The 20,142-nt window shown below is 33.0% G+C and overlaps 1 protein-coding gene across 1 annotated transcript; it reads left to right on the forward strand.

The window, feature by feature from the left end:
• Positions 1-1,434: 1,434 nt before the first annotated feature.
• LOC144844424 (structural maintenance of chromosomes protein 2-like) lies at positions 1,435-20,126 on the forward strand. The gene is made up of 23 exons (XM_078701325.1): positions 1,435-1,693; positions 3,874-4,023; positions 4,607-4,768; positions 5,531-5,641; positions 6,441-6,656; positions 7,195-7,407; positions 8,040-8,226; positions 9,021-9,196; positions 9,612-9,730; positions 10,408-10,546; positions 10,896-11,042; positions 11,496-11,618; positions 12,259-12,340; positions 12,570-12,705; positions 12,959-13,083; positions 13,573-13,766; positions 14,298-14,441; positions 15,054-15,248; positions 15,986-16,186; positions 16,612-16,737; positions 17,012-17,163; positions 17,702-17,849; positions 18,679-20,126. Exons 1-23 carry the CDS (start codon positions 1,526-1,528, stop codon positions 18,913-18,915), a joined length of 3,651 nt encoding a protein of 1,216 aa, XP_078557451.1. The 5' UTR covers positions 1,435-1,525; the 3' UTR covers positions 18,916-20,126.
• Positions 20,127-20,142: the final 16 nt, after the last annotated feature.

Consider the following 20,142-nt stretch of genomic DNA (forward strand, 5'->3'; position numbering starts at 1 on the left):
AAAGCTCTAATAAAATATTTATATTATATTCTAGACCATGAGTGTTAATATTCTCCGCACACCCCTCCCATAATCTTTAAACTCTCCTTTGGGACACGTACACCTATACCCCTTATCAAAGGGACACTTTCATGAGTGTAAATGAAATGTAATGAACGAGGGAAAATAATAACCTAAAGCTCTGTCTACACTATCAAACTAGTTTGACACAAAAGTGTAATGTTTCCAAATATGGTAGTGATATGCCCAAATATGGTAGTAACATCACCATGTCCATATATGGGCACATCACATTTTTTTGTCACATAAAGTTTGATAGTGTAGACAGAGTTTTAAACGGCCAAAAAGCGGTACACCCTATTAAGGGACTTTGTTGGGACCGACAGGTTTCCTGTTTCATTCTACCATAATATAGTAGAATTTTAAAGTGACTTTACACCATTCATATTGACTTCAGAATGTCCAATGTCCTTCATTCTAGCCGATAGATTAGTGTTATTTCATACGCGGAATATATAGCTTTCAGTGCCTGGTGATTTAAATAAAATGAGACGGATCACGGCTAAAATACTTTGCAGCGACTCTGATTTGTAATTATGACGTACATTATTAATGCATGCTAATTATTTAAATGTTGATTAATGTTCTTAATTTATAAACACTGTATCAGCAGGTTATCTGTGAATGAATGAATGGCCGACCATACTACCTATTACGCGATCGTAATTTAAGTTTACACGTAGGTTAGGCCTATAGTAAGACTGGCCCAAATTTTACTTAAGGTAATCTAGATTAGTAAGAAGGTGTTGACACAAACAGCGTTCGTTATACAGGGACTGATTATAAAAATTAATTTAAAAACCGGTATATCACATAAAATATAATTATACAAATTAAAAACATCAAAAGTAAAACCAAGAGCAGTCACAAAGCAGAGAAGATTATTATGAATTTGATAATTTGATATTGAATGGTATTGAACTGTTAGAAAATCTAGTTGTTTTTTAGTAACTAGTTCGTAATATTGGTTTTTTTTTTATAAAACTAACCGATTCTAAGCACGGATGAAGATAAGACAAATACACTTATGTGCTGAGATCAGATACACGAATACGGTTTGTTAATTACAGTCTCATAGTACAAATATAACATTAACACAATGTCAATGCACTATTGCCTTTATGTTATTAAAATGGATTGCAAATGTGTTAGATATATACGTTTTATTCCATTAAAAATCTATTAAAGAATATAATGACGTGTGATTTCAATGAATTTCAATTGTAGGATAATAATTACTTGAATTAAAAACTAAATATTCAAAGGGAAAAAACAACTTTACCACACTGAATAGAATCGATTTTTTCGATGTTTAGTGACGTACATCTATTTCGAAGTTGTTGGTTTTGATAATAATAGAGGGCAGCATCAGAATTAGATTTCGGAGTTTGCGCACTTCTCTAAATGATTTTAAGCGGCAGATTTTATATTGTGTTTTGAAAAGGTTCCGAAGGCAGGCCTAGCTATGTATATAAAAGAGATAATTTTAGATGGCTTTAAGTCATATGCCCAAAGAACAGAAGTAAAAGGATTTGATCCACTTTTTAATGCCATTACTGGGTTAAATGGATCTGGGAAATCAAATATCCTGGATTCAATCTGTTTTCTTCTTGGTATTTCAAACTTGACACAGGTAAGTTTCTAGGCCTAGGCCTAGCCTATAGAGCAGTCGTCGCAGTGAGTGTGAGGTGCAGCAAGAGAGCCTGTGCTTGCTGCAGACGGAAACGGCTTAGGCCTAGAATCTATGTCTCGCTTGAAAAGAGGTACTCATCTAGGCCTAGCTAAGCGAAAGGCAAATCTAGGTGACATAGGCCTAGGCCTAGTTGGCCTACTAGTATTAGCTATAACCTACACACAGATTTTGATAATAATGAATAAAAATATGATGTTCCATTTTAATCCATTTTTGTATTTTTCTACTTTTTATAGTATAAAATGTAGGCTAGGCCTAAGCCTCTAGCTAGGCTAGTCTAGAGCTGGCATGACCTACTAGCCTACTAGTTACTAGGTGACTGATAGTTGTTTTTATGATCATGATGGACCTGGTTGATCTTGCGTCTGGTGTAAACTAAAGTCTTCACGGTCAACCTTGAAAACAAGGCATTTATTAGGTTATTAATTATCATGTATATAACCTCTTGATTCTGTCAGAATCTTTATTTATTTCTTTCTTTATTTATTTATTCTTTCCTTATCCAATAACCCGATTAATAGTTATCGTAGTAAGAAGATAAATTTCAAATATACTGTATTAGCACTATTTTGTCCGTCAATTATCTTGATATCAGTTTCATCTAGCTAAGTCAAATTTTCAGAGTATATTCCTTATGGCCAGGAAGCGATGTGGTTATGTTTTCACGGTGCGTGATCAAAAATTATGCGGTCTACTGTACAGTACGCGCAATTTAACAAAATCACGTTTGTAATCATATCTTCACAACCATTAATCACTTTTAAACAAAATTTGGTACTCATAAATTTCAGGTCATATTTCATCATATGGCAATATAATTACGTACGTAGCGCATATAACGCATGGGTACGTGCGCTTAAAATTTTCAAAATTTATTTTCGATGAAATTAGAGTACATTTCAGGAAATTTAAAGCATTTAAAAAATTGTCATAAGCGCTCAGATTTTTGCACGCGCACTGCGCGTTAAACGTTATTGTGCACTCTTTTTTTGTCCGATTTCTGTTGTACAACCTTTCTTTAATAATATCATCATATTTTATTCACTTTTCAACACGAAATTGCGTTATACGAGCACGTCAGAAGTGACAGGCTACGCACGTGTAAGTTAACAAAATGGTGAAAATATGCTAAATCTTAAAATTAATATAGATCGTCAGAATGCTCGGGAACACCTATTTTTTATTTCATTTTCTTGAAGTGTATGTATTATATGTATGATTTATTATTAAATTAAGAGAACAAAAGTTGATTAAGTCATCATTAATTGCATAATAAATTTAAAAAAATTAATTTCGACAATCAAACAAATTATTACATTTTCTTAGGCCAAAATAACAAACTTAACATTAACTTTCTTCCTTCAAAAGTTCATATATTAAAGTTAAAAGTATAGTTTGACAGTGCATCATATTTTTACATTTTTAAAGATGTCATCATAGTAAAAAATTATAATTCATTGCGGTATGTAATAATCCATCTGCACCAAAGTGGTTACTGCATAGTAAATACACGGAGGAATCTTTCTACAACTTTTAGTCAGTTGTGTATGGCTCAGTGGTCTGTGCTCGTGTCTATGGCATTCAAGGTACCGAGATCGGGTCTCACCTTGGGAAACGAAATAAGATTTTTTTTTATTATCCGTATTGTTTGTTCAATTTTATTTCTTAGTGTATAGATTATACACATGATTTATAATGAAATCTAGATAAAAAGTAACTTATGTCTTTATTAATATGTAATATCAATTGTCGTTTATGACATACGCAGAGGGATCTTTGATCGGATTGTGATACCGGCTATTGTATTTGCGTTAGCAAGTTCCTATCATATACTATAAAATTAAAGATTCTGAGAAAATCAATCAATCAATATATCTTTATTTAAATCAATGCATAACCTATAATTCGTCATAGTGACGAATTAAATCTAGTTAGTAATTATATGTGTTGACCATGCCGAAAGAAAAACTAATTAATTTGATGCATGATCGACCATGCTGATTTCAAATGACTAATGTAAATATTTAATAAATATTGCTTTGATGAACATCCTACTGTAGGTCTAACCAGTTTAATTATATTTGGAAATCTTGTCAAACAATTTTAGCTTTTTTTTTTAGGTACGTGCCAGCAATTTACAACAACTGGTATACAAGAGCGGCCAAGCTGGAATTACTAAGGCAACTGTTACAATTCTTTTTGATAATGGAGATAAGAAACAAAGTCCTGTTGGTTACGAGCACTTTGATGAAATAACTGTTTCTAGACAAGTAAGGATCAGCAGTAGTTGCTACTGCCATAGGGATAGTATCCATATCCATAAAATATGCACATGTTGAAGGATCTCCTCAACTGTAGTTCTGGTGGTAGAACAAGTCTTCTCATCATCTGGCTTTAAAGACCCCAAATGCATCTTTCAGAAGAGTGTGGGGTTATTCCAGTGCACTGGTCCGTCTCTGTCGTTTGACACGAAAGGACCCTCTGATAAAAGTTGTTGTATGCGACATCTACTGCTAAGTACCTGAGTAGTCCACTGTCCTTTGAAACAATTTTTTTATATAGACTAAAACTATGGCAATAAACACGTTGATATTGCTGTATAGAAAGTTTACCTAGCTGTCTTGCAATCGCCAATTTGCACCTGTACAACTACAATATTAAATTTTTTTCAACTTTATTTATAGAGGGTAACCCTTTCAGCTGGACAAATTAATGCCAGTTGATATTTAGGCGCCCTCTTAACTATTTTAGGGGTGTACTGCAGGTTTTCATGGTATTTTATTTTTTTTTAAATATAAAATTCAAATCAATTGTACTACTTTTTATGTTCATATTTTTTGTTTTATTTTTTAGGTTGTAATTGGTGGTCGTAACAAGTACTTGATCAACGGTAGCAATGCCAATAACAGCCGTGTTCAAGATCTGTTCTGCTCCGTTCAACTTAACGTCAACAATCCTCATTTCCTTATCATGCAAGGAAGAATCACAAAAGTGTTGAATATGAAACCGCCAGAGGTACTGTACATATGCAGAATGGAAAAATGCCATTCTTTTTTCACTTAACAATTTGGATAATTCAGAAAAATAATTATTTGTTGTTAGTCCAGATGCAAAGTTATTGTAGAAGGCATAATTTAAGCAGGTGCAAGTTTTAATATCACAGTGTTATTCAATTAATTTAAGCCACTGGGTAGGTTATGGTGTGAACATGATTTTGTGGCTCTTGGTTAAAACACGAATGCACATACAGTGGAATGCCTTGTTCCATTGACTTTATATATATATATTTGTTTTTGTACTATGAGTTCTTAGATTAAGACTTTTTTTCTTTTGCTATGGATATATTATGTTGTCATGGTATTCAGAAATAAAAGGATGAATGAATAAAATAATAAATGTTTATGAGTTGAATAAGAAGAATGTTTTCAAGAGTAGAGGTGAACAATAGCTAGCACAGTTTAGGCTTTCAATAGCACAGTTTAGGACAGTTATGAACATATTTTCCCCATTCAAGACATTATTTGCACACTATTCATTCAACACACTTAGACGATTTGATTATGTGGTTCATCTCATGACTGACTGATTCATACTAAATATGTTAAAAAATGAATTGTAGTTTGTGTAGTTAATCTTTTTGTCCTAAAGTAATCCCACTATTAATTTGTCTGAGTGAGCATCAGTACAATTTTTAATCTGACATTAATATTTTGCCAATATTTTCTAAAAATAGTATTTATTTATTGTTATCTTGTTTGGTTTTTTTTCCGCTCCTAGATACTGTCGATGATTGAAGAGGCTGCTGGAACCAGGATGTATGAGAATAAGAAGGCTGCTGCTCAAAAAACTATTGAAAAGAAAGATGCAAAGCTCAAAGAAATTGAATCGGTACTCTTTGAAAAAATTTATTTATATATTTAAAGGCAAAGAGAAAAATAATCCTAATATCAATGAAAGATTAGGAATTGAAAAAAAAAATTGTTCTCAAACCAAGATTTGAACCAAATCTTCTGCTTGGTATGCAGATATACCATTAGACCACAATCAGGGATGTAGCTGAAAGCTGGATGTGTAGGGTGGGTGGCTGGGAAAAAATAAATCAGTACCTTCAAGTATCTAGAGGTGTTGTGTTGATATAAGGCTAGATGAAATACCTTAAAATATGAAATATAAAATTAACTAAAGCATCAGATCTTTATGTTATAGTAAGTGGCAACTTTTTACGTCTTATTTAAATCTCTGTCTACACTAAAAAAAATGTGATGTGCCTATATATGGACATGATGATATCATATCACTACCATATTTGGGTATATCACTACCATATTTGGGCACATCACACTTTTTTTGTCAAACTAGTTAGATAGTGTAGACAGAGCTTTACAGTATCTAAGATACATCATTAGGCTGGCTGGTGTTGTAGCGGTCAATAAAGTTCATTAAACTGTGACCGGACTTTGCCACTCACTATTACGTACGTCCATTTTCTTTGATTTATTTTGTAGTCATGATTATCTACATGGATTAATGTCAACCTACATAAACCTTTACATTTAGGCTGGGTAGAAGACTTTTCCTTGTCCACCTCCACCTAGCGCATTCTCTATAAAAAAATTTTTAAAGATGAAAACATGCAAAATATGTATCATAAGTCAACATTTTTTCCTGTAAACAATTCATTTGACAGATTTTGAAAGAGGAGATTACACCAACACTTAGCACGTTACGCCAAGAACGCTCCGCATACTTAGAATATCAAAAGGTTATGAGAGAGCTTGAACACTTAACCAAGCTTCACATAGCCTACCAGTTTATGACAGCTGAAAAGATTAACAATGAGTCTACTCAAGGCCTGCAGTCAATTACCGAAGCCATATTGAAACTCAAGGACAGACTTAAAGAAGTAAGTACTGTACAACGTCTCGTTGAATAAAACCCCTTCAATTGTTCTTTCAATTTGCTATCAGGCAATTAAAAAAATCTTAATTACAATGGCACAGTGTAAATATTATTGTTACTTAATGTTGTATGTTTTATATTCATATTGATCATTTAAATCAATATTTTCTATTAAAGAGCCCATTTTTTTTTCAACTCACCATCTTTTTTATATCAAGTTATTGAAAGTGTCACACTTGAGTTTAAATATTTTTTCTTTTAGCATTCAGTATTTTTTTAAATACCAACAATCCACAGTTAGTTTTCTAGTAAAAATTTGTCATTGCACTCTATTTCATATGTGGGTCACCCTGATTTAGCAATTGATATGTGTAGATGCTTGAATCTCTTTTTTAAGCCAGCCCGAAGCTGACTTAAAATTAGACTGTGTCTGCTCTGAACCAGGCAACAGCGTATGGGGTCTATGACTGGATAGTTTTTAATGTAAATTAACCGAAATTTAAACGGTTTTAAATATACAATCACAAACATTTTTTCTTTAGATTGATGATACATTACATGCTCTCGGAGAAGACATACAAAAACTACAGAGCCAATGCGAAGAGGAGGCAGCCGGTTCACTGAAAACGCTTGAAGCTAAACTTGTTGAAAAGCAAAATGCGAACACAAAGATACAAACGTCTCTGCAACACAAAAAGGAAACACTAAACAAAGAGAAAAAAAGTCTAAAAGATCATTTGAAGAGTAAAACCGAAGTAAGATATTTCACAGATTTTGTAGTGTGTAGTGTATATTGAAAGAATATATAAATATACAATGAACTGACACGTAATGTTATAGTTTATATATGCTAGGATAGACAGTGAAACATATAAAACGTATATATACTGTAGTTTACATTGCGTGATGTATGTTGGTCAGCTGTCAGATACATACTCTAATCTAACCAACTTTAAGTTCAAGTTTGCTTTATTTTATTTGTTTTTTGATGGCATCATTCATATCACAAGGCATTCATAAAATCACTGATTTGTAAAATAAGGTTTTAATGCACTTACACAAGTGTAAATTAAAATAAGAGGTTGCTATATTTCCTTCCACATTAGGGACTTTACAGAACACGACGGGAAGCCACAGGATGGTGCTTATGAATAATTTATGGATGAGCTTCAACATAGTGGGCGGAGCTTAGCGTGACATTCTGACGTCTTCTTATCTAAAACGGCTATGTTGACTGTTTATGATTTTAGGCTCTAGCAAATGCAGGATATTCGTCGTCCTCCCCTAACCGTCGTGTTTCATGAAGTTCCTATTGTCACCCAGTGGCTTTTTGCATGACTGAATAAATAATTCTGTACCATATACCTACAATTTTCATTTTTTCTAGGATGAAAATCTTTTGAAGGCCAAGGAGAAAGAGATTGAAGATAACAGTGCTAGCTATGCTAAACTTCAAGAAAAATCCACCACAGATGCGGAGGGTTATACTACTGCACAGAAAAAACTACAGGCCGTCATATCCGGCCTAGCTAATGATGATGGGACTGATAAAACTCTTGAAGCAGAATATAGAGGTATGTTGAGAGTGAGAGACAACATGTCTGTAGTGCAAAAGTAAAACAAATGTGAAGATATTTCATTTCATTCATTTCTTTATTTTGGATAGTACATCCATATACAAATCATGCAAAAAAAAAACAAGAAGAGAAACAATTACACCAGAAAATTAACAATATAAGCAACTTCCACAAAACCAACCTATAATATCCTAAAAAACCAATTTGTACCAAAAGCTGATGTAGGTTGGATTGTGGAAGTACGGTAATTATAGTTTGAATCAGACTAATGCAACTGTCATGAATTCTGTTCTTAAAACTATGTATAGAGTTTCTCCAATACTCATAGAAAGAGGGAAGATAATTCAGGTGTGATTTATCATGTACCTTTGTCTGAATATAATAGTAGTATATAAGATGTTTAATTGATTATGTAAATAGTAAAGGTGAAAAATATTCAAGAGTGAAACTAATTTGACCTTACTGACACTCAAACTTGGATTTTCTGCATGATAATAACTAACTTGACTCCATGACTACTGTTCTACATCCCCAACATTGTATGGTGCAACAGCAGCAACACATCAAATTAATATGATCGACTTCTTATTCTAAATTGTGCTAAATATTTAGTTTTGGGCACTAAACTGAACCCTTTTGGGTTACATGGAGTAGTAATATGAAATTTTCTTGATTGTTAGTATTGTGACTTGATAAAATAAATGTTGCCACTGTGTAAGTATTTTATCTCATAAAGACATATTTCAATAAAAAATATTTGCTTTACTAATGTCAATAACTTGTCGTAACAGATTGTACAAATGAGTTGACGACTGCAGGAGATACACTGAAGAAGGCACAGATGAAATTAAAAGAAGCACAAGATGGACTGAAGAAAAAAAGCGCAGAAGTGAAAATAACAGAAAAAGAGTATGAAAAACAGAAGAAAACTCTTGACAAAGTCACAAAATCTAAAGATGAAATTGAGGTATGTTGACTTGTGTTTAGTTATACTTAGTTACCAATGCATGAATGATATGTTGTCTCTCTGCATTTGAGAATTATTTCCTATAAAAAAAATAAATTTCATACAGTGAACTTTCCCAATACCGGACTCCCTGAAAACTGGAAACTTTCCCAAAACCAGATTTTCTTGAGGACCAAAATGTCCCAAATTCATTTTTACCATTAAAAACACATTCCGAATACCAGACTTTCCAGAAAACCAGACATTTTAACCCAGGATGTCCGGTAATGGGAGAATTGACTGTATTAAGTAATAGTCCATATTAATCTGCATAATGGTTGTCTTTGTTTGTCCTGTTGCACTTGTAATTACAACAAATATATGTTTTTAAATAGTAAAGCAATTATTTAGAATCACCTCTTGTAATTTGTTGCAGTCCGAGATTAAGAAACTTGGTTTTGACGGTCAAGTGGAAGAAAAGTTGTTACACGAGAGGCAGGCATTGTCAGTAGAAGCTGATAAAATTCAAGATAAAGTTGTTAATTTAACAGAAAGGTATGCAAGGCTCAGGATGTTTTATCATTCTTGTTTATTTCGGTTGCAGTCAGTACACATTCTGTTTAGCTTCAAACAAAATAAAATTCTAATTTAACAGTTTAAGCAGTTCATTAGACAAGGATAAGAATTAAACCTATGCCTTAGTTCTTATAAGGCATTAGTAGAGATTATGATGTGCACTAAAATGTTTCTGAAATATATCAGTACCAGAATTAACCATATCCAATGCATGCAAACACTTCCTTTAATGGGTATAATTATTTTAAGTGTTTTTATTGTAAATAAAAGAGAGTGGTATGGTTAAAATTAAATAAGTAATGACGCAATGGATATGATATCTGGACTGTCGCTTGTGATTGGTCAACTCATCGTGTTGCGTCCGAGTGGCATTAGGGTCCGCCATGTGTCAAAGCATTAGATTGAGACCTATTTCTGTTATTTTGTTTTGTCCTTTCTATTGTACCTATGAACTATATTATTTTGGATATATTGTGCGCACAAAATTCTTATTATAGAAAGGAAATGTTATTGTTTAACTTTGTAGCAGTAGATGACTTACCACATGTCAAACAGTAAAATTGTATTTACAGTATATCAAGCAAACACAGTTTAAAATATGTTTGAATATTTCAAATGCTTATATTTAATCAGATTTACTACTTTGTTTTTTAAAGGTTTCCAAGCCTGCAGTTTGAATATCGTGATCCAGAAAAGAATTTTGATCGTCGTAAGGTGCATGGTCTTGTAGCTCGTCTTATGAAAATAAAAGACGTGAATGCTGCCACCGCTCTGGAGGTATCGGCAGGACGAAAGGTTAGTAGTACTTCCATTTCTTTTAGTTTTTTTTATGAATTAATATGATTTATATCCTTGCCATTTGATTGGCTGATCGTATCATGTGACTGGGGGTTTTTTGGCAGTACATTACAGTTGAATGGTTATATTCACTTTTACCTGGCTAATCAAATTCTAATATTGTTGTGCCATACAAAACCAACCTGAACAGGACAATATATGCATTGAAAGATTTCATTGTTCTTGAATAGAACGATCTTTCACATCATGAAAATATTCTTCCCATTCAACTAATATACATTCATTATGTCATTAATGAAAATAAACTTATTATGAATTCAATCAACTATTTGTTTTATTCTTGCAGTTATACAATGTAGTAGTAGATTCTGAACTCACCGGGAAAAAATTACTACAGAAAGGAGAGTTGAAGAAACGCTACACCATTATTCCGCTTAATAAGATCTCTTCACGTACGTTGAGTGCAGATGTGATCAGCGGCGCTAAAAAGCTTGTAAGTATTGAAGCTACAGGTGTATATAGGTATATTTTATGTTGCTGGTTATTTATATATTTATACTATTAAGCCGATTTTTTAAAGCGTCATGCTATGCACATGCGTATTCAAGTTTCTGTCTGTCATACACCCTTTTGCGACGAATTCTAGTTCCTTTGATTTTCGCTTCAGTGAAATTTACTAGTTCAAATTGTTTCTACTTTTTGCCCAGTGAAATATTGCGCAACCAATCAGAGTTCAGGAAATGAGCTATGAGGCTTTCATGAGCACTCATGCGAGAGTAGCGCGATTTTTTTTCTTTTCGAAACGTTTGATTCGCGTGAACAAATTCGCCTAGTGGAAAATCGGCTTGAGTATTTATTTAGAGTTTATTTTAAATATTATCTTTGATAGGCATATATTCTTCAAAAACTTGTATTTCTCTCTGATTCAAATTCCTTTTTATCCTAGGTTGGCAAAGACAATGTGTCCTTTGCCCTTTCACTCATTGGATATGAAAAAGATGTAGAAGCAGCAATGAAGTTTGTGTTTGGTTCAAACTTTATCTGTAATAAGATGGAACATGCCAAGGCAGTAAGTTAGGCCTTGTCTACACTATCAAACTTTATGTGACCAAAAAATGTGATCTGCCCATACATGGACATGATGATGTCATATCACTACCATATTTGAGCATATTACTATCATATTTGGGCACATCAAGCTAGTTTGATAGTGTAGACAGAGCTTTATATAAAGAATTGTTGATGGTGATCTGGTACCATGAACACCCTGTGTATCCTTGCCATTTGATTGGTTTTCGTACCACATTTCATGCATTATTTTCTCCTATTTCAATGATTGGCGATACTATTGCTGATTGAACTTTTTTGTATAAAGAAATAGAAATTGAGGTCTAAATATTGACTAAATACTGTGTAAATAATTTATGTTTTTTATTTGTTGAATGAGAAACCTTATTATTGTTTCACCTCTAAATATTCTTCCTACTCATAAACATTCATTATTTGTATATTATTACGTTGTTAATAGTGCCAGAACCTTTCTCATCCAATCAAAAATACCTATGCCTCATGTCAAGACTTATTTTAGACATTCTGTGATTTTTATGCTAATGGTGTACAACAATATTGATTATGTTGTATTGCAGTGTGGCTGTAAATTTCAATAAGATGCATTGATTATTATGAGATGTTCATGTTTTCTTTTTTAGGTCACATTTGATCCCAGAATAAAAACAAGAACAGTGACCCTAGCAGGGGATACTTTTGACCCATCTGGAACTCTTAATGGAGGTAGGAATCAATATTATTGAATATATTTTTATTGTCTAAGTTAAAGTGCCCAGACAATATATTACTGTACATATTCAATGTATAAATTATGTTTGAAAAAGACCAACAAAAAAAATGTTGCTTGTCTAAATTAACAGACATTTATGCCAGCTTCTATGATTTTGTTTGAACAGTCAAAACAAATATTCTTATAAATTGTATTTATTGACATTTTTGTGTGAACCTGTAGGTTCCAGAAGCAAGTCATCAACTGTTTTAGCTATGTTATCTGAGCTGCAGGATGCAGAAGACAAGTTGAAAGAGAAGCAACAAAGACTTGCTGAGGTCGACAGTCAGCTTTCTAAGCTTAAGAAGTCATCGGAAAAGTAAGTACAGTAGAACACCTATTTCGAGTTGTCTTCCTCTACTTGTGCAGTTTCTCCCCATTGTTTTGAATTAAAAAAACATATTTTGATATTTTACTAGGCCCCCTAGTTTGTTATCTAAAGGTGAAAAACAATCAGCCTATGCCAGGTCTTGAAAGGGTCTGCCATAGCCATTGTTTACTACAATTTTTTTTAAATAGCACCCTGTATGATGTATTTTTTAAATGTTGATAGCGCTCTCATTTTCGTTTAGATATCATCAGCTTAAAGAACAATTAGATATGAAGTTGCATGAAATAGACAGCGTCCAGACTCTATTACAGGAGAGTACCCACTTCCAACAGTTGAACATGATCAAGAAACTGGAGGCATCTGTTGGTAAGGCTAGCTTGCAATTATCAATGTACTGGTGACCGCTGCGGTCATAGGGTCGCTTCGCAATTGAACATTTCACCAGTTCCCTTCACAAGTCTTGGTTATGTACCAATATCTGTGTTTCTGAGAAGGATTTTCCAGTCTATTCCATGATGTTATCTACTCAATTTTTCTGTTTAAGATTATTTTCAACATCACCTTCCTTGCGTGGATAATCGACCACTGACATAATATCAACATGCACTCCTTGGTTATAGTGAGATAAGGACTTAAAGCTGGGATTCCAGTGTACACATCTGGCTTGTGTGCACTTAAAATAACCCAGTGTATCTTTCTGAAAAAGCAGGGGCTACCCCAGTGTACTGGTCCATCTCAACCCCTGTCATTATTCACTACCAATCCTACCTGTTCAGTTATGTTTGATTTGCACTGTATATTATAATAAAAATGAAAAATAGACATTTATTTATTTTTCAATATTCTTCAATCTAGAGGAACAACAGAAAACTGTAGAGGATTCTAAGCAAACGCAAATTGAGATGAAGGAGAAATTAAAAACTTTGGAAGCCAAGTTGAAAAACCCCAAAAAACAACGAGATCAAGAGATAAAGGCAGCTGAAGATCAAGTGAATAAAGCGAAAAAACTTTCTGAAGATTCAAACAAAAACATGAAAGCTAAGCATGAGGTGAGTGTGTGCAGTTTATCTACAACTTTAATGATATTAGTTTTATTTATTGCACAATTTTTTCCCAAAGACAGCAATAAAAGTAATTCTGTCAGTTTAAATTGAGTCAGAATTTATCCTATAGGCAAAACCACAATTAACTTAACCACTTAGAACCCACCAAAGTGTTCTTTTGTAGGGGTTGGTCATAGTTTTAGAACGTAATTGTATTGCTCCTTGTTTGTTTTCTGTTTTGTCTGCACTAGCAAAGTTTATGCGATAACAAATGTGATGTGCCGATATATGGACACGATGCGATATTTGGGCACATCAAACTTTTTTTGTAAAAGTAGTTTGATAGTTTAGTTTTATGTTGGACTTGTAATTTTAAGATCCAGTGGTCTAATTGTAGAATATAAAAAAACAGAAGCGCTGATTTTGAATCGGTAACTTTTTTCATTCTCAACATTTCCTCATTTGTATTACCACTATTCAATTATTCAGTTTTATCTGTTAAAGTTTCAAATTATTAATATTAATTTATGACAATAGGAGATGCAAATGTTGAAGATGGAAGCAGAGACGCTTCGGCAAGATTTGACCAAATACGAAAAGCAGATACAAACAATAAATGAGACCATTAACGGTTTAGAGGAGCAGTTGGAACAGGCTAAAGAAGCAACTAAGAATTCTGCGGTAATACCCAATCAATTTTTATATTTCTGTAATTGTGGTCCAGCTATATATATAGATACTGTATAAATATTTTTTTATAAATTTCTCCCAAAATACGCTAATCTTATTTAAGATCATAATTGTTTTGTGCACATATGTATATATGTAAAAGGACCAAGAGCTAAACATCCTGTTCAGAGGGCGAGTCAATGGGCAGGAAGACAACTGACATGCATGATTAATTTTTCTATAGCTCTTAATTTAGTTTTGATTTTTTTTCAGTGGTAACTTTTTACTTTAGCACAAAATTTTTTTTCTGACCAAGCAGAATTGTTCAATTGATACAGTGCTTGTCTTTTTCACAGTTTTATCAAATATTTATACCAAATTTAAAATACATATTTTATAATGATAATAAATAATATAACAAATGTTTTATGCACATACAGTATTATGTGTGGTGTGTGTGTGCGTGTACATACATATGCATTGTTCATTTTATTGTTATTTTTATTGAAATTTTATATTTTTGTTTTTAAATTGTATTTTTTGATGTACATTTTCTGTTGGCACAACAAGAAATCATATTGTTTGTTTATGAATGAAGGACTCTTTTGATTGATTTTATTATAGGAAGCTGTCAAACAATGTCAAGATGAGTTGAACCAACAAAAAGACATACTGACAGAACGTAACCAAGATATAAATGCTAAGATAGAAGAACAAAACCAACTGAGCAAAGAAGAGAACAATATAAAGTTACAGGTTAAAGAGAATGAACATAAAGCAGGCAAGATCAATAAGGAGAGCAAGGAGGCTGGCAATAGGGTATGTATACAGTCACTCAAAACTGGAAAATATTTAGTTCCAAGAAGTTCCAAATCAAAATTGTAATCAGAAAATGTAAAAGAGAACAGACTAAGGCCGTAGCGAGAGGTTAAAAACAGACGAGGCAAAGATGCTTTAAATATAATTATTAATATCAAATACGACAAGCTGTGCTGGGGAATTGGGGGTGAGTGGTGAAAAAAATAACTGCCTCATGCTTATTATGATGCGGTGAGAAACAGAAACATGCTCAGAAAATTTTTGTGCATTTTTGTCAATATGTGCATAGTCTAGTAGCACATCATGAATATGAAAGGTTGCTATTATCCTATTTGGTTAGTTAGCTTTTGATTTTAATATTGACTGACTTTGTATGTTGCTAGCCCAAATGACACGTAAAAAAAAAATACTATTATTATTAAAAAATAAAATAATTTGTTACTGATCAGGTATTGTGATTGTGGAGTAAAGCTCTGTCTACACTATCAAACTAGTCCACGTATGGTAGTGATATGCCAAAATGTGCTAGTGATATGACATCATCATCTCCATATATGGGCACATCACTTTTTTTTTCATAATAATTTTCACATAAAGTTTGATAGTGTAGACAGAGCTTTAGGGTGGTGATTGTTGTTCTCTAGTTCATCGAGCATTATTGTACAAATAAATATTGATTTTCTTGTGAGGATTAGTTATTACTAGAAATGTACTTAAACTGAACACATCTATTACAGGTTGAAAGTTTACTTGCAAAATATGAATGGATTGCCAACGAGAAGCAGTATTTTGGGCAGCCCAACACAGGCTATGATTTCACCCAGAATGATCCTAAAGAGGTCGGAAGCCGGCTAAATAAACTGAAAGAGGTTAAAGAAAACCTTGCAAAGAACGTTAATCTAAGGGCAATGAGTACTCTGAGCAAGGCTGAAGAAAAGGTATTTATTAAAATCATCGGTAACGTCAACAAAAAATCATAATAACAAAATTATAACACATTAATAAATACATAATTGAATTCTGTATTCAAGAACTAGTTGTAAATATACCTTTTTACTGTAAGTATTCATATTTTTCATAACAATACTTGATGGAGAATATATTTAATGAATGACATTCTAATTGTTGGTGTTTCTAATGTTAATGATGTTTGTAATTTTTGTCTTTGAACGTTTCTTGCTTTTAAAATTTTGTATTTGTGATACAATATTTGATCAGCTTTTTGTATGTTTTATAACTGGACAAATATGATATTTAAGTTACATAAAGTCTGGCTGTTTCAAATGTTTAGCCCCTGTCTCATCTGTTTAATACTTTTAAATTTTAAATAAAGTTTTCTAATTAACAATTTTTATATCTTTAGTATAATGACTTGATGAAGAAACAGCGTATCGTGGAGAATGACAAAACTAAGATCATGGCAACCATAAAGGAGCTGGATGAGAAGAAAAATGAGGCTCTAAAGAAAGCTTGGGAGCAGGTCAACAAGGTCGGTGCAAAGAGTTCAATGGATTTTCGGCATTGGATGATGGTTTGCATTCAACACGCTAGTAGAATTGTTAAGAAAGATTGATCAATTTTTATTGAACACCATTTATAAAATTATTTCGCTTTAATTTGACATTTTAACCTGTCATTTAAAACTGTTCAAAGGTCATGACATTTTGGCTAGAAAGGTCACTGAAATTTACTCTTGATAAAGTATGAACTCTGCCTAATCTACACAGTTATATTTTTAACTTAATGTATAATCTTTTTTTTAGGATTTTGGTTCAATTTTCTCAACACTGTTACCTGGCACTTCAGCAAAGTTGATGCCACAAGAAGGCCATAGTATTCTGGATGGTTTAGAAGTAAAAGTTGCATTTGGAGATGTCTGGAAAGAAAGTTTATCTGAACTGAGTGGTGGGCAGAGGTAGGAATATTGTCATTGTATATACTTTAAATTTTTTAAAAATGAATTGCAATTAGTTGTGTTTTTATATTAGTATTTTTTAGTCGCTTGCAAACGCGACTCTACAGCTCACTATTTCAGTCGGTCGGTAAACAAAACACTAACTCAAATTTGTGCACGCGACTGCAGCCATGTATATGGCCTTGTTTAAACTTGCATCCAATGTCAAAATACAGCTTATTGTCTCTGTTGTATAAGCCTGCCAGTGGTTTCAAAGGAGATAATCAAATTATATTACAGTAATAATAATAATAATGGTAGTTTTATATAGCACCTAGTACAATGTTTCTAAAGCGCTTTACACACAAAAATGATCCATAAAATATCCTAAAAGAACCACTTCTTTGGTACACTATCTTGTGAAACAAACAAGGAGAAATAATGTTTGGCTAACATATATTAGGACACTTTGTTAGGTCTTGAAGATGTCCCCTTTATACTACTTTGTATATAGATTATTCAGATATATTTATTTGTTTTCTATGTGATTATTGTATAGATCATTAGTGGCCTTGTCGCTGATTTTGTCACTCTTGTTGTTTAAACCTGCGCCGCTGTACATCCTTGATGAGGTAGATGCAGCCTTAGACTTGTCACATACTCAGAACATTGGTCAGATGTTGAGGACTCATTTCAGACATTCACAGGTAAGACCTTTACACCAAAATAATTGTATGCTATGAAGAAGGATGGACAAGCCTGCGAGCTACAGCGATATGAATTGCTTTTGCTTATCCTTACCTCCTTAAATTTCCGCCTGTCTTGTTTTTGTTACCTATGTTTAAATGTATTTCAATTTTGAAGGCTAAATAAAGAATGAATGAGTTGTGTCAATGGGTATCCCAGGTCACTAGCGTCCTTGTGAAGATAATAATGATTTGCATAAAAGCTGCTCAACGTTCAGGTTTATGATAAAATTCTAAAAATTTGAGTAAAATATTGTGCAAAATAGGGAGTTGTCCAGATAATATAGTAGCATGAAACAAAGAAAAACTACAGACCAGTGCTATTGGTATATATGGTCTCCAGTTACCCTGTTACTGGCAACTTTGTTGAAATTTCTGATACTGTGGACTAGACATACCACAACTTTCATCTCCTCTAAGAGTCCCTTTGTGTCGAGTGCTTCCACCAAACATTGCTTGTTTGTCTGTTCACATCGACAGGAGATGAATTGGACCAGTACAGCAGAGTAACCCATTACTCTTCCAGAAGATACACTGAGTTCTTTAAAGTCGTTATCCAAAAGGACTTGTTCTACAGCTCCCATGGCTTGCAACATCAATATTAACCTATTATTACTTCTGTTTCTACATGTAGATTCTTGTTTAATGTTCTTCTGTATTTAGGCAAATTTCTGTGATATTACATCACATGTGACTTCTGTATCATGGAACAATGTAGCATGTGACAGTGTATTTACCAAACTCAAATGATAAACTGGTAACATGCAGTATTAATATTTCATTTTTCCAGTTCATTGTTGTCTCACTTAAAGACGGAATGTTCAACAACGCAAATGTACTGTTTAAAACCAAATTCATCGATGGGGTGTCTACAGTTACACGACATGCTCAGGTCGTACCAACATCAAGGAATGTTTCAAGTAACAGAACAGGACCACTGTCTACTACATCAAGGAACAACAAATCAACAAATAAAACTGGGTCAAAGAGGGCAAGAGTGGATCCTTTGGCGGTACATGGCCAGTGACTTTTTTAGAATGTTAATTTTTGTACATAAATTCGACATTTAGTAGCATTTTAGCAGTATCTATTATAAAGGCAGTGAATATATTATATTTTGAGTAGTAATAATTGTTTGAAGGTTTGCATGGCGAAATCAAATGTTGATATAAGTTTGCGGTACACCACGTATGTTAGTTCTGAAAAGACGTTTATGCTTTGATCGTCCTCAGGAGCGAGATCTTTTCAGAACTAACATACGTGGTGTACCGCAAACTTATATCAACAATAATTAGGTTTTTATACTTCTAAAACTGTCTGTTTGCTTTAGTGTAAAAAATAAATTTGGGTTCAGCGAAATAGACACTCAATTCAATTGGAGAATTGTAGGTGACAGTATCATATTTGCAGTATATGTACTTGGCATACACAATTTATATGTAAACTCTAGGCTGTAGATTTATTTTAGTAATAGGTCTTGCATCTTTATTTCATAATGCATTTAGTAGAGGCGGGATTAAACACGGAATAATGAATGCGTTTTGTAATGCATCAGTGATTTTGATGCTGACCAATGAAGAGAGCCTACAGCGATGGCACAATTAATTTCATTTTCAAATTCTATTTCTGCACCAATATTAACTTGGCTATAGGTTGTTTTACTGTTGCATGCAGTGGATAATGATAATTTTGTGATCAAGTTACCTAGGACAAGACAATTATTTAAAAGAGGAAAATCTGTAAATAGAATTGTACAAAACATGCTGTAATCTGATTTTTACAAACAGGAAAAATTTAGAGACAGCTATTTTAAGCTGATATTAAGGGATTATTTTGGTAAAGGAATTCAAATAAAGCACTCAGTTCATGTCCATAATTGGTTGCACCAGTTAATGATCACTATTTAAAGTGATTCATGTAATTAAAATTGTTGTGGATGCTGTAAATAAATAAAATAGAAAAAAATACCTCACAGAAACAGAATCTGCATCAAATGTATCCATTGTACAGTAGAACCCCTATTAAGGGGACACCTTTGGGAACCAACAGAATAGAGGTATTAAAACAATATATTTCCTTTCATTCACGTGTCCTGCTGTCACAAAGGAGGGGGGGCTCTATTGTATTCATGTCACATTGCAGTATAGTAAAAGTATTCGATTCAAGCATACATAACTTTTAATAAAAACATGAAGAGATTAATATGTACATTGAATTAAAATATTCACAACCATTTTACATACATTAATTTTAC

Source organism: Antedon bifida, chromosome 6 (assembly GCF_963402885.1).
Source record: "Antedon bifida chromosome 6, ecAntBifi1.1, whole genome shotgun sequence".
Taxonomy (NCBI): Eukaryota; Metazoa; Echinodermata; class Crinoidea; order Comatulida; family Antedonidae; genus Antedon; species Antedon bifida.

Excerpts from the sequence above, each read along its gene's own strand:
- LOC144844424 (XM_078701325.1), top strand. The coding sequence starts at position 1,526 with ATGTATATAAAAGAGATAATTTTAGATGGCTTTAAGTCATATGCCCAA. Across the intron at positions 11,043-11,495 it reads TCAGCGGCGCTAAAAAGCTT|GTTGGCAAAGACAATGTGTC; the intron begins GTAAGTATTGAA and ends TTTTTATCCTAG. Across the intron at positions 15,249-15,985 it reads GCAAGGAGGCTGGCAATAGG|GTTGAAAGTTTACTTGCAAA; the intron begins GTATGTATACAG and ends CATCTATTACAG.